This window comes from Pelodiscus sinensis, chromosome 2 (genome assembly GCF_049634645.1).
Source record: "Pelodiscus sinensis isolate JC-2024 chromosome 2, ASM4963464v1, whole genome shotgun sequence".
Taxonomy (NCBI): domain Eukaryota; kingdom Metazoa; phylum Chordata; order Testudines; family Trionychidae; genus Pelodiscus; species Pelodiscus sinensis.
The window spans coordinates 69,973,549-69,989,455 of NC_134712.1; the positions used below are offsets into that span (position 1 = coordinate 69,973,549).

General features: G+C 45.8%; 1 protein-coding gene across 1 annotated transcript in view; it reads left to right on the plus strand.

The window, feature by feature from the left end:
* PRKDC (protein kinase, DNA-activated, catalytic subunit) overlaps window positions 1-1,654 on the plus strand; it is a 195,881-nt gene extending 194,227 nt beyond the window's left edge. The window contains exon 86 of the mRNA XM_006112163.3: window positions 141-1,654. Coding sequence (XP_006112225.2) covers window positions 141-345 — 205 coding nt within the window. The 3' untranslated portion in view covers window positions 346-1,654. The remainder of the gene's footprint in view (window positions 1-140) is intronic.
* Window positions 1,655-15,907: the final 14,253 nt, after the last annotated feature.

Here is a 15,907-nt window from a genome sequence, read left to right on the forward strand (position 1 = left end):
TTAAGGAGCTGATGTTGACTTGCTGAGCATACTAAATACCTATTGAGTCAAGAATACTCATTACGTCATAGGATTTAGGCCTTAAAGTTCTCATTAAAAAATCAAAGGACTGGATTGTCAGAGTTTGTTTCTTTTTTCAGTGATGAACTTCGATTGGGCCATGAGAAATCACCAGCCTACAAGGAATATGTAGCTGTCGCTCGAGGAAGCAGAGATCACAACATCCGAGCCAAAGAACCAGAGGATGGACTTTCGGAAGAAATCCAAGTGAAATGCCTTCTAGATCAAGCTACCGACCCCAATCTCCTTGGCAGAGTTTGGGAAGGATGGGAGCCCTGGATGTGAAAGAAAGGCTGTTAGAAAACACTCCATTTGTTATTTCCTAAGTGAAACCGCTGCAGTCAAGTTACTGTATAGTGGGGAGCAGCATAGATAGGAAAACCATTTGTGCTTTTATTTTCAACATGGTTAAGTCCAAACTGAATATGGATTGTGACAATGTGCTAAAACTTACCCAGAGATGACAATTGTGAACAAATGTCTCTGTACTTGGAACTTAAAAGGAGTATGGTAACTGTGCTGAAGGCTGAGGCCCATGATAGTAAGCTATTGTATTTAACAGAAGAAAGCGTAAACAAAATAACCACATATCCTTTAAATTGATGTTTACATGCTGTATTGTTTAATCCACACAAAGGTAGATTAGATGTCAACACTGCCTAGAAAATGATCTCTCGTTTTGTAAAAGTATAAATCAGTTGCTGTAACAGAACAGGCTTTATTGTGATCATAATTGCCAACAAATTCTAAATGTTTTATAAGTTGTCCCTGTATACTATAAAGATGTTTCTTATTGTTTTGCATTGATTCTTAAAACGTGAAAACTTCGCAGTTTAAATTAAGTATTGAGACCAGACATGAAAACTGGCATTGCTGGTGTCTCCACTGCGATTTTTGTTGTGAATGAGCTGGGACAACAGTCTATTGTTCCCCAATACTTGCTTACAAAGAGATTTAAGGGGAAGGACCTAAAGACAGGAGTTTGCAACATGAGCCTCTATTGTGAAGCAGTTTTATAGGTAACCTCTGTGTCAAACAAAGTGCAGTAGAAATTATGTAGGTTTCAATTATTGTCTTTCAAAATGTTAGGCTAGTTATTAACAGGAATTTATTTCTCATTGACATTAATAATGTGTGATTATCATGGAAATGTGAACAAGTATAAAATCGTTTAAAAAAATTAAAAGCAAGCACTTTTGACTTACCTGCAGCTGCAAACTCTCCCCCACAGCTGTTGTTATAGAGGTCATCTCAGGGCGGCTTCTACTCTGACTTCCTTTCCCTCGCATCGGTTTTAACCTGAGAGCAGAAGGCTCATCAGTCCCTCTGCTGAAAAAGAACAAATAAGAATAGGTAAAAGTATAAACTGAAAAGAGTTAGAAACTGAGTGGCACAAAGAAGCAACATTTCTCGGAGGTTCCCCCACCTCCTTTCTAAAAATTATTGGCATTTTACCATCCTTACTAAACCATATATGCTAACTAAAACTTTATTGAGAAAATCACCCTATTTTTATACTCACCTTTGTATGATGCTTTTGAATTTATTTTGCTCCTTTTTATCTTCTATATCAATAAAGGAGACATGACTTAAGGCTGTCTGTATGAAAGGACTGATTGTCTTGCAAAGACTACCTCATTCTAAAGTAATAAAACACAGCAAAGAGACACATGAAAAGCTGAGATCATGTTCAGGAGTCAAATGGCAGACTCCAATGAGGTGTTAAATTGTCCTTTTTGCACATTCCCTTTGTACTTGAGTACTTTGACCTATAAAATAATTTAGGTTTACTGTTTAACAAGGTTTTTCACATAGGGGATCTGAAGCTTTCACAAGGAATTTAAACTGGATGCTTACTTTGCCCAAGATTCTCTGAAGGGGTCAGCTTAAAGGAATCTGCAGTGGGATTTGAAGTGAGAGCCAACACCCATAACCATTGTCCCAGTCAGCCACACTGTTTCAAGATAAAGGGAACTGGGAGGAATGAGGATAACTCATGTATCAAGGAAGAAAAAAAAACAGAACACCAAAGAAATGTACATATCAGTTCTGAATTCTCTTTAAGTGTTTGTAATGGAAGCCATTGAGGTAGGTGAAAGATAGCCCAGGTGCTGAAAGACACAACTTTACACAAGTTACTTAAGTAAACCTCTGAGCTTTCACTATCTGGTTGTAAAAGTCTGTTAAACCATCCCATCATTTCGTTCTTTCAACTCTCTGCTGTACTAAGTTGCAATTCTATATCTAAATGCACATAAAAAACCAAAGCCCCTGTTCTGGCATTTAGTCTAAGGCCAGATCTATATACTAGACCCAAAGGTTGGCTTGATGTACACAACTCCAGCTACGTAAATAATGTAGCTGGATTCGACATAACTTAAGCAGAGCTTGGAGCTGTCTTCATTGTGGGAGGCTGATGGGAGCAAATGCTTCTGTGGTCTTCCCATACTCCTCAAAAATCAAGAAGTACCACTACTAACTGAGTTCACCCTCAGCATTCAATTTATTGGGTCCTTACTAGACCTGCTAAATCAGGGCTACTGAACATGCAGCCTGTTAGTTTGCGGTCCACGGTGCAGCTTAGGTTAAGCGGGGCTCAAAACCTGGCCTGCGGGTGGGATCCTTTGAACATGGCTTCCACTGGAAAAATGCTCCATAACAGTGAGTGAATATAATGGTCTTCTGCTGATATGCATGTTAGTAGTTAAATTCCTGGATTGTCATTGCTTATTAAAAGTGCTATCACATGGGTGGAAATCAGGTAATATTGCATTTTATTAATATCAGCAGAACTGACTTAAATGGGGCCAATGTGTTGTGTAGTCTTGCCTTAATCTTTGTATTCATGCCCATCAGTGTGAAAGAAGCAATTTGCATGTATATGCAACCACATTTAAGTTGCGGCCTTTGGCATGTGCTGTGTGAGTATCATTGTGGCCCCCTGGGCTTCCAAAGTTGAGTAGCCCTGCGCTAAATTGAATACCAGAAGATCGATCTCTGGCGCAGCAAGTGGAGATGTGGCCCAACAGACATATATATGGGAAGGTGCTGACAGCCTCAAAAAGGTAGGTTTTTCATAGAGTGAGTTTTCAGAAGATGGCAACAAGAGGGCATTTGGTACACAGGAAGTGGGAGACTTTTTCAACTTGATAACTAGACTATCAGTAATTAGTCACAAGTATGGGGTGAATAAAGATAAAAATAATACTTATTCTTACAGGCTACGTCTAGACTGGCAAGACACTCTCGCCATGATGAACTCCAGCATCCATTCCTATTGCTGATGAAGTTCATGTTCTTTACACACCACTTGTCTCATACACATCAATACTATATTTTTCTCTTCCAAACTTAAGCCGTCCATATTACAGATATTATAGCAACACAAGAGGGCTTTTTCCTTCAGTGTAGTTAAATTCTCCCTTCTAAGATTTTGACCAAAGGATTATTTAATTGACCTATTGATATCTACATTAGCGTTCAGGTCAATTTAACTCTGGCTCTCAAGAGTGTGAATTTTTTCACTCATGCCTCCAGCAGCCCCACTGACATAGCCAGGCACACCTACGTTTTATGTGTAGAGTAGACCATGCTTAGCCATTAGTTGTAATACCTTGCTTTAGGTATTTGCATCTTATTTACCTCATGGAGAGCCCAAAAAACCTGCAAGGTGTTCCAAGGCAGTTTGTTTGGACGCTGTGTTATAGGGTGAAAGTCCTTTCAATAATTGGCCTGCCCTTATACTAAAGGGTTTAGTCAGAAGCACTGCACAATTAGATAAAGCAACTTTAGTGAAGGAATGATATTCATTGAGAACTCTGTCTACAAACTTATTTTACACATCTTAAATATGCTAAGGATTGTTATCCTAATAGTATTGCTCTAAAACTCATTCAAAGTTGTAATCACTGACCTTTATGACCAAGCGTATAGGACTGTCTTCTGAGCCATTCCATTGCTATGAAAAGATTTACATATGAAATGTATTCTGAAACTTTGACACTTTAAAAAAAATAGCTAAGCAAAAATACAGTGGTTAACATAGGGGAGGAGAAGTCAGTGGCATTTTGATGTACATGATATTTACCAGTTCTACTTTCAATAGAAAGATAGCTGTATTTCTACACACCATATTTCATTTTACAGCAACTGTTTTTACTGTTTCTGTTTTACTTAAAAATTCTTCCTGTTGTAAGGTGCTGCTTTTTCTAGGACTTATTACCTTGCTTTCAAGCAGGTGCCATAGCTGATTTTACATTCATTAAAGAATAGTAAGAGTCCAATCACCTGAAATATTAAATGGTATAGCGGTAAGCAGGAGCTTACGCTTACCGATTAACTGGCTCTTACCAGCGGTGAACTCCACTGGAGGACAACCGCGGTGGGCTAGAGCAGCCCCAGCTATAGACCCCTGGCAGGCCAGGTGGTGGTACCTTACTTGAAATACAGAAAGACATTTTCCCATTTGTTCTAAGCCTGATATCCTGCTTCTATTGCAGCAACGGTAAAACTGACTTTAAAAAGGATCAGATCAGATTCACAATGTCTAGGTTTGCTCTTGTCTAATGAAATAATCAGAATTCTCTTTCTGCTGCAAAACCAGTATCTACAGAAGGGTTGGGCAAAATATGACCATATTTTCTGAGCCAAAAATAGGGACAACTTAACCACCCCCCAATCCTTGAGGCCCTACCCACCTACCACAAGAAGCCCCTCCCCTGGGGGTAGTACTTCTGGGGTCAAGATGCACACATGACTGGAAGTAAAAGGTGTCTCGTGACCCTTCTAAAAATTCTTCCCACTGTCCTCTACCAATAGGGATGGGTTTGGGAACTATAGGAGTCTCCCATGCAATTATACTGCAATTGCATTAATCCTGGACCCCAGACCTAGGGTCTCAGGACACTGCAGCACTAGGGATCCAACCTCAATTCAAGATGAGATCCACGATCTCTATTATTATTATAATATTTTCTATCTATTATTTTGCAAAACAGATTCACCCCCATTTGACTCATGGCCTGGGAATCATACAGAACGATCCCACAACTTCGTGGGACAACTGCCTTAGTCCTAACAGATTATGCTTACCAGTTCGAATTAACAGAGTGGGCTGGAGCAGCTTCCCACTTGCTGTGGGCAGGGGACTGCTCCACCCCCACAGAGGGCCAGAGGCCCTACAGGCAGGGACTGTGCCAGTGTCCAGAGCAGCCTCGCTCAGGGGGAGGCCAGCTTGCTGTGGACAGGGGCTGCGCTGGAGGGGTCTGGGAGGCACTCACTTGCTGCTCGTGGTGCTCCCAGACTACCTGCCTGGCCAGGGTCAGGCACTGCCTCCTGCTGCTCTTATTGGCTGCTTCCAGAGCAGTGGAAAAAATGTCTAGGAAGTCCCCGTGTTCCCGGGCAGGGGGAGGGGAAACAGCAGCGCACAGCCGCTTCAGGCTGCACAGCTTTTTCTGGGACATTTTCAGTGTTTACGGGGGCATAGGGACAAGCGAGTAAAAGTTGCGACTGTCCCGGATTTTATGGGACATATGGTCAGCATACCCATGGACTGCAGCCGGCACACAAGCTGTATGATCCGGCCTGCAGGAGCCTCAATCAGGCTCCCTCCTTGCCCCGCCCCCCACGCAGTACTTAGAAAAGTCAGCTGTAAGACCATGTATTTCTGTGAACCCTGGAGGCCTTGGGGGAGGGAAGCGACATCGCAAGCTGTCTCCCTCTCCCGCAAGCACAATCTTGTAGCTCCCATTGAATGGTCTGCAGGACAAGCAGCACCTACCCCCAGGCTCACAGCAGCCCCTGCTCTGAATACATGCTGGTGCATGTTAGGCAGGAACCCTGAGGTTATTAGTTTGGAGCTGCCCATGTAAGCACCACCCAGCCAGAGCTTGCCTCTGGCACCCCAGCTCACCCTGACCCTCTGTCCCCGTACCCCACATTATCCATACCCTCTGAACTCCTGCACCCATACCGTTTCCCAGATCTTGTACCACCTATACCCCTTCTCAATGTAAGACGCCGCTCCAGCACCTATACCTGCTTTTGATCCTACTCCCCTGCCCCAGGTCACAACCCTCTCCTTCATTCTAACTCTCTCCCCATACCCTTCTGGGTACCCTAATCCTTTATACAAGCTCCTTTCTGCACCTGTATGCCATCCCAGATCTTGCACCTCCTCCATTAATATCATGAAAGAATGGGGCCCTTGACCACTTACTATATTCTTAGGCTGTGTCTAGACTGGCCAGTTTTTCCGGAAAAATCAGCCACTTTTCTGGAAAAACTTGCCAGCTGTCTACACTGGCGGCTTGAATTTCCGCAAAAGCACTGACTTCCTACTGTAAGACATCCGTGCTTCTTGTGGAAATACTGTGCTGCTCCCATTCAGGCAAAAGTCTCATCTGCGCAAAGCTTTTGCGCAAAGGGGCCAGTGTAGACAGCTTGGATTTGTTTTCTGCAAAAAAGCCCCAGTTGCAAAAATGGCGATCGGGGCTTTTTTGCGGAAAAGCGCGTCTACATTGGCACGGACGCTTTTCCACAAAAAAGTGCTTTTGCGGCACAGCATCCGTGCCAATCTAGACACTCTGTTCTGAAAATGCTTTTAACAGAAAACTTTTCCATTAAAAGCATTTCCGGAAAATCATGCCGATCTAGACGCAGCCTTAGAATGGCTCCCCATCAAAAATGATTGCCCCTGATCTATAGTAAGACTGAAAAGTGGCACGGTATGCTTTTGTTAAAATCCAGTCAATATTAAATAAAATACCTTTTCCTTCCATCAGGGACTCTTCATGACTGAGTCTTCTCTGGGAAAAAGGACATGCTAGCTGAACAGCGACACAGTTAACTAAGTACAGACAATTACAGATGTGCTTTCTATAGAATAATGTGGTTTTTAAGATAATTTGTCATTTGCCAGAAACAAACTACCCACAAAGCAGGTTCCTTCCAGCTATTCTGTGGACCAGCCCATTAAGAGTGTGTGTGAAAGAAACACTGCTCTCTAGAATCAAGTTTAGTTCACAAGTGTTTTACTAAAGGCCTTCATCCTATGTTCAATACACTCCTCTATGTAATGAATGACCTTTTAGTGCATCTGCAGAAAAGTACAAGAGCACCTAAGTCAGGGAGGGGCAAGATGCCTCTTGCAGGCCAAATCTGGCCCGCCAAGCCACTGGATCCAGCCCATGGACACCCTGCTCTGGAGGGAGAGGAAGGCTTTGTGCGATCTCCCTGCCCTAACCCTATCCTCAGCGCCTACTGGATGGAAACAACCAGCCAATAGGAACTGAGCGATTGGCTTGGGGCAGTGCAAGCCGCTTCTCCTCCCAGACCTGAGAACCACATGGAGGGAGCAGCCTGCATTTTCAAGCAGTCTGGGGCTGCAGCAGGCAGGGAGCCCAGTCTGCTTTAGGTGTGCTGCAGGATTGCTGACCAGGAGATGCTTAGGTAAGCGCCTCCCAGCCAGAGCCTGCCTCTGGCACCCTACCCTCTCCTACACCCTATCTCCTTCCTCCAGATCACCAGCCAAATCCTCTGTACCTCCTTGCCCCAGGTCACAACACCCTTCCAGACCTTGTACCACTCCTACACCCCCTCCACCAGGCCAGAATCCTCTCCTGCACTAATACCCCCTCCCTGATCCTACACTCCTATCCTCTGACCAGGTCACAACACCCTCCTTCACCCAAACTTCCTCTCAGACCTCACACTGTCTCCTGAACGCCAGTTCCTTACCCTGTGCGTCTTTCTGCACCCAAACTACATCTTCGACCCCACATCTCCTCCATGGAAAAGTGCTGCACTTATCCATTTTCTGAAATCTTGGAGCAGTCCCCCCACCAAAAATTATTGCCCACCTCTGACTTAATTAATTAATACCTTTTAGATTACTTCCAGGCAGTTAGGCCAAAGTTTATAGGGCACACTATAAATAGAGGCCATAGTGCCAGTGTAACCCACACACCTAGGCTACGTCTACACTGGCATGATTTTCCGCAAATGCTTTTAACGGAAAAGTTTTTCCGTTAAAAGCATTTGCAGAAAAGAGCGTCTAGATTGGCATGGACGCTTTTCCGCAAAAGCACTTTTTGCAGAAAAGCATCCGTGCCAATCTAGACGCGGTTTTGTTCAAGAAAGCCCCGATCACCATTTTCGCCATCGGGGCTTTTTTGCGCAAAACAATACCGCGTTGTCTACACTGGCCCTCTTGCGCAAAAGCATTTGCGCAAGAGGGCTTTTGCCCGAACAGGAGCAGCATAGTATTTCCACAAGAACACTGACAATCTTACATGAGATTGTCAGTGTTCTTGCAGCAATTCAAGTGGCCAGTGTAGACAGCTGGCAAGTTTTTCCACAAAAGCAGCTGCTTTTGTGGAAAAACTTACCAGTCTAGAGGCAGCCCTAGTGTGATTACTAAGCAATGCAAGTGGTACCTAGAACACAGCAACAGTTAAGATCAAGAGCCCTCTACAGCACAGGCTGGGGCTCAGCAGGTAGAGCTGCCTATACTCAGCTGTAGAGGTCCAAGGTTCAAATCCAGCTCATGGTGTACACCATGAACAATTACAATGGGGAAAATCCCACAAAATTAGAGCAGAGAACATTTATTTAGGTGAGAAAAGTCTGTAAAACAGCATTCTGTTTGGCATAGACTAGATCGTGCACATGTCACTACTGCATATTAGAACACTAGCATATTAAATGTTCTCAAATGCAGTGTTGCTCCACTGCTATCGCAACAGAAACTGTCAAATTATTTAGGCCCAATCTCTGACGGTAACATGGATGGAAAGGATTCTTCACAATGCCAAAGATTCTTTCTTCATTTTATAGGAAGGTGCTTCCCATTGTGTAGTGGCAGCTTTGTGAAAGGTGGCATAGCTCTGAGAACAGGTTTTGCTAACCAAAGCCAAAACAATGCTGAACTGAACAAAGACTGTCCCTTTCAAGATTAATAGCCCAAGGCCAATGTCAGCTAAAAGATTGTTTGATGAATATGCTTTTAAAAATAGGCATTAGAGGCCTTTTTAAAGGTCAGTACAAATGGAATTATGGCATCATAGATTATGCCAGGAAAAATGAGTTTTAAATAGTAAGCGAGTTAAATTTTGTATCAATAGCTACTGTGCATAAGCTGACACTATTTAATTTTGACTATATATATTATCAGGGCTCAACAAACTGCAGTGAGAGCTACTCGCCAGCCCCACACCACTCATGTGCCAGACCGGCACTGCACATGCATGAATGGGGCACATGGAGCGACCAGCTGAAATCTACTCGCAGTGGTTTGTCGAGCCCTGTATATTATATACATACATAAACAGAAAGATTTACCCAATGTTGCTTGGGTCCTTAACTCAATTTTTGTTTTTTGGAAAATAAAATGAAAATGTAAAATTGCTCTGAGGTGGGGCTGAGGATGAGTATGCAGACTGTCTCGGGAAGAAAGGGCTACACCAGCATTCCCTTACTGCAGCAGCTTGGAGACAGGTGAGAAGCAACTGTTCACGGCTGCTGCAGCTCCAGCAGGCACAGCCAGGAGAGGGGTGCATGTCTCCCTGCTGGACCAGGTCAAGGTTCATCTGCCCTTTACTCTCCTCAGCCGGAGTAAGGAATGCAGCAAACTCTGCACTTTCCCATCACAACCTGATGAAGGGAAACAGCCAGCAATGTTCCCGTACGAATTGGAGGGGGTGGGAGAAAGCATTAGTCCCACCCAGTCACCCTCCCTAAAAGGCACCTGGGAGGAGAGAGGCTCCGGGCTGGGGCAGATCCAGATCGGAAAGAGCACTCTGTTAAGACATAGTTGGTAAAATGGAGGCAGGGTTTTGAAATAGAATTCAAAATGGAACCAGTCATGAATGACAGAGACTTTGCTGTCAAAACACCTTTGCACACAGCACTGTGGTTCTGCACAAGACACGTAGACTTTGCACACATCATTCTACTTTCTACACACGGGACTCTAGGAGTATGTCTACACTACTACCCTAGTTCGAACTAGGGTGGTAATGTAGTCAACCGGAGTTGCAAATGAAGCCCGGGATTTTAATTTCCCGGGCTTCATTTGCATGTTGCCGGACACCGCCATTTTTAAATGTCCGCTAGTTCAGACTCCGTGCCCCACGGCTACACGCGGCACAAACTAGGTAGTTTGGACTAGGCTTCCTATTCTGAACTACCTGTACTCCTTGTGGAACGTGGAATGAGGAGTACAGGTAGTTCGGAATAGGAAGCCTAGTCCAAACTACCTAGTTCGTGCAGCGTGTAGCCGCGGGGCACAGAGTCCAAATTAGCGGACATTTAAAAATGGCGGCGCCCGGCAACATGCAAATGAAGCCCGGGAAATTCAAATCCCGGGCTTCATTTGCAACTCCGGTTGACTACATTACCTCCCTAGTTCGAACTAGGGTGGCAGTGTAGACATACCCTAGCTGTTTTCCTCCCTTTGAACTCATAAATACACTGATTCCTGAGAGGATTGGGGTTGGCAGTTCTTCATCACACCGTGGAGGAGAGTTGCTTGTTGTACCTGGGAGCCGTGGTGAAGATCAGGACCATCTCAAGTTACAGAAAGACCTCATCCCACTGCCACCATCAGGGTGCTTGGACTCACAGTTGTGGCAACTGCCCAACACAATGAGTCCGTAGCTACCTGCGTCCCAAGTCATTGGACATCAACTACACAAAGTGAGGCTTGTTTGCCATGGCTAAGGCCCTCTGCAGTACTGGGACAGCTTCATGAATACTGAGCAGCTTTGTTTTCCATCGCGAAGGCAAGGATTAAGCAAAGACAGAACTATTCATTTACCTTGCCAACTCATATGCTCTAACATCGCTGAAGTCTACGTGCCTAAGGACTCCTCAGCGTTCCTCCCCTAAGGCTGCCCATAGCCACAGGGTAGAAGGCCCTGAGCATCTGTTCCTGTTCCATTGGACCTCTAACTGCGTACAGTATTCCACTGTTAGTCTATGGTTATCTTTTCTATCTCCAGTTATATCAGAGGGAGAGGGGCTGGAGTTGTTCTGTACTGATTTATTGTTATTTACTGTAGTGTTTCACCTGTTGTGTTGTACAATATATTCATGTTAAATTTGAAAGTGAGTCTGTCTTTATTGGAATCCGTAAAATCCACCAGTGATTAGATGGGTTTTCTTGATGTTAACTGGGAGTTTCTGACTTTGGATGAATCTAAAATGCAAAATAAACCTTACAATTTGTTGTTAAAATCTGCCAGACTCCCTGACATATACTACTCTTCCCCACCAGTCTATGCAAAATGTAGCTTCTTACATCACTTTCTTGTCTACTATCGTATTATTGCAGATCTGACCAGATCACCTCTGAGTCCTTCCGCTGATTTCCCCATCTCCACCAGTCCAAGTTCATACCTGTTGTCCTTTAAGGGTTTGCGTTTAATCCATTTATCTGCCTATGATCTCATCATAATGCCTTCTATACTCTTTTCTTCATTATGCCAGCTTTGGGGTCCAACATGTCTGAGCCTTCCACAAGCTTAATAGTTTCTTCCACAGGACACTAGAACTGGTGTTCAGGCTTTTTAGTTACTCTTTCCTCTCAGGCAAATTCCAGGGCGGACCCTCTTCTAAGACAAAGACATTATACCACTATTCCAGATCAGGCCCCATATTTAATAAAATTCTGTTCTGTTAGTGTGCCTTTGCTAACAACCCCCAAGCAAACCCCTTTCACCTGTCTGATGATTCTGTCTCTTTTCCATATGGTTTTGTGAGAAGCAATCCTATTTCAGGCACATCCCATTTTCCTGGCAGAGCCAAATTCTTACTTTACTTTACTTTGTTATAAGAGGACATACTGAATATATATTGAATTTGGCGATATACTGAATTTGGTGGTACACGCCTACAGCTGAGCTAGAGGTAATGAAGAACATGCTTTTTTGACTGTGGTAAAAATGTTTGAGCTCTGTATAATACTCAGTTGAGCCATACCATTTTTGGCTCCTTTGGCAAAATGGAGCGAGGGGCAGGAGGCCAGAAGGGTAGGGGATATATGAGTCAAAGCAAAGGGCAGGGGATACATGAGTCAAAGCAGAGGGTGAGGATACACGAGTCAGGGCAGAGGGTTGGGAGGAGGGAGGCCTCAGGGCACAAGCTGGGGGTGGCTGCCAGCTTCTTCCCAGGCTCAGCCACCCAGCAGCACATCCCAGAGTGGACCCAGGATGGTGGAGTGCTTTGCAGGCTGCTCACCAGTGCTCTCCATGGCTGGCCCAGGGCTGTGGGGGCTGTACAGGGTGGCAGTGTCTAGTTGCTGGGGTCCTTGCTGTCCCCCTGTGGTGATTCCTGTCCCCATCCTTGTTGTCCTCCTGTGGTCATGTGTGAGTATAACTGACGCTGCCATCACAGCTCCTTCCTTTCCATTTGATATGAAACAAACAATCTCATTCCATATCCCATTATCCTGGCATAGCCAAACCGTGACCTTGCTTTAAGTTATAAGAGGAAACTTATAGTAGTGTAGACACTCACATGTAGCATATGCAAAAGTGTTTAAAATTATATTAACCAAAGAATTTATGGAAATAGTATTCAAAATCACGAATAATGAGAATGGACAGAAAAGAGTCTGTCTCTTCAGTGTCCAGATAGATTATAACAGTGGTCCCCAACGCGGTGCCCGCGGGCGCCATGGCGCCCGCCGGGGCATTTGTATGCGCCCGCCGACAACCCGGGCTGGCCCCGCCCCCCGGCGCGCGGCGCACTGGAGGCGCCGGCCCCAGGCACGCGACACTCGCCTGGTGTGTGGCGCTCGGGCGGCCCCAGCCCTGGGGCACATGCGGGCGCGTGGCGCTGGTGCCGGCCCCAGGCGCGCAGCTCGGGCGGCGGCGCCAGCCCCGGGCCCACGGCACAAGGGGCTAGGGCGGCCCCAGCCCTGGCGTGCCCCCGGGCGCCCAGCGTGTGAGTGGCCCCGCCCCCGGGCGCCCGGGAGCCCATAAAGGTTGGGGACCACTGGATTATAAAGATCATTGCTGCTCTTTAACTGTATATAATTCCATTGTAAATAGGTTATATTGTAGTTAAGGTACCTGTTTGAGCCACCTAAATCTAAATATTGTATATTTTGTTACAAAAATACAATATATTAGTATACCTCAATCATGCACTTCTAATTCATGTCAAAGTTAAACTCAGTGGAACTATTTATGTAACTAAGGGCTGCATGATTTGGTCCAGTGAAAGCAAACTAAAGCTATGTCTACAAGCTCATCTAACTACCCTTGCATAGTAAGGCAGTACAATTTTTGTGTGTAAAGTAATACAACCCCCTAGTGTGGACATTTGTACTAGTATGAAGGTGCTTGAGCTTATTCCCATTAAGGAAAAAGTTATAGCTGTGTAACTGCAACCACAGTAGTAGAATGTACTGCTGTAACTATTTTGGTTAAAATAAAAACAAAATGCACACCATTAATTATAATAGTTATACTTGTTCAAAAACTACTATATGTAGACCCGACTTAGTCTAGCTATGAAGAGAGAAATTTGGCAATTCATATTGAATATTAATTGATTTAGCTAATTATCCTAAAAAGAAGAAAACATTTAACAAAGTTTTGGTTTTCCTTTTGCAAATAGTCATTGGACTATTTTTTTAAATGTTTGAGAGATGAGAATACTTACTACATATCGTATCTTTAATTTTGTTTCGGGGATACTTGTTCATTTACCAATATCTATTACTGATTTTTTAAGTTATGACTATATTCATCTAAACTTTAATAGGCAACTGAAAGAAATGGGGAAAGATTTTAAAGAATAAAATGAAGACACTTTAGTTTCACAGTTATCTACACCATAAATCTACATTTTACAACCTTATTGCTGTAAAAAGAACATCTTGTTATGAAACATACAGGCAAACATGCTGTCAGTTAAAACAGATTGTCCTAATCTGTCGCTGAGTTCTTGCCTTTTTAGTAATTGCACTAGGTTTCCCCTAAACCTCGGGAGGGCACTAGTGTGACATTCACAGAGTGAAATGCTCAGGGGGATGTATGTATGTTTATATTATAAATACACAGATTTCTCTCTAAAGTCTCAGTGTAGAAAATACAATTTTCCCATTCCCACTACACACTGCAGAGTGACTTCCACAGCCTGCCAGGTCAAAAGGTGAAAAGTTTTATCTATCAAAATGTCAAGCAAGCTAACACCAGTAGGCAATCCTCTAGCCACCAGAAACCCCAACGTGGTGGTCATTTAAAGAGGCAAGACTGTACATCAATGGGAAGACTTCCTCCACGCTAAGAGTACTATTCTATCAGCTTCCACACACAAAAATCTGAGCCCAATAATTAGTTTCATAAATAACTTTTCCTTTTACCCTGGAGGATCTCAAACTGTTTCAGAGCAAGCGAGTATTTGTTCGCTATGCCATCATCAAATTCTCCATTTAGGGGAGGCAGCAGCTAATTAAAAGCACACCGCAAAAGTTCTATAAACCTGTAGTGTAAATATCCACGTGTAGAGGGAGGCATTCAAGAAGGCAAGCAAACTCAGTAGACTGGGTTTTGCGCCCGAGGTGTCTGGTATCGGATTCCCCCCTGAGAGTTAGTGACTGTGGCGTAACTCGTATGGCATAAAGGCAAGCGCCTGTCATGAGAGCTAGTGCTGATAATGCTGGTGGTTGGATTGGCACTTCTGGGAAAGATCATTGTCCATAAATGCTTGGTTATAGAGCAAGCAGTTGAGTTTTCGGGTCAATTCCACTTAAAGGGGGAAGAAGCGGTAGCCATTCCCTCTTTGCTGGGCAAGCCCAATGAACTATTTCTTCGGAGTGTTCTTTTACAGTGTCAGCAGCTGCGAGCTGGTCACAAGCCTGTGCAAACGATAAAGCCATGCCACCAAAACCGCGCAAACCACGGTTGTCATTCTCCAGAGTCTCCTCAGAACGAGAGAGAGAAATGACTGTATTGCCCAAAGCAGCGCGCTTGTCATTGTCACTAGTTACACGATATTCACGACCTACCTCTAGGAAAACGGTGCGCAGAGCCTACGCTGTGAGGGAGTGTTACCGACCGCAACTAGGAACTGGGGGCTGACAGGCTCGCCCCCCCCCCCCCCCGCACACACTTCTCTAGCGAGCCGCCTCGCAGCCTGGCTGAGACCCGCTGCAGCCACAAGAGGGCGATGCGCGCCAAGGCGGCGAGTCGCGGCGCTGAGCGCGACAGTAAGTTCCAGGACGGGCTCGACTCCCGCCCACGGTTACACAGCACGAGCCGAACCCCTCTGCCCCGGGCGCGCCACCGCTCAACCTGTCCGGGCTCCGAGGCGCGGCTGGCAGCGCGAGCGCGAGTCTAGGACCGGGGTGGGCGCCTCGAGGTGCGGCCCCAGCAGCCGGGCGCGCTCCCCGGTCCCCTCTGCGAGGCCGAGCGCGGCAACGCACGAACCGCGAGCTCAGCCCGATCAGGTGCCGCCCCCCCCCCCCCGGCGCCTCTGAGCCATCTCCCCGCAGGCTGCAGCCCGGCGCCCCCCTGCCCTGACTGCCCCGGCGCCGCCGCTCAGCCCCGGCTCGCGCTTCCTTGGCGCCGCGCTGGGTCTTAGCAGCGACCCCGGGCCTGCCCAGGGGCACGTTTGCAGCCCACGTGCGGCGTTCGTGCCTCTGTCGGAGCAAGCGGCTTCTCGCCCCCTCCCCCTTCCCCGGAACCCAGCAGCGCAAAGCCCCATAAACAGGAAGGCGGGAAGGAGAACAGCCAGTCCTGCCCTGTCCCAGCACTGGCACCGCTGGAGCCGCGTTCCCTGCTCGCATGGCCCGGCCTCCCGGGGGGGGGGGGGGGGGGGCGGAAACAGCCCCACTCCC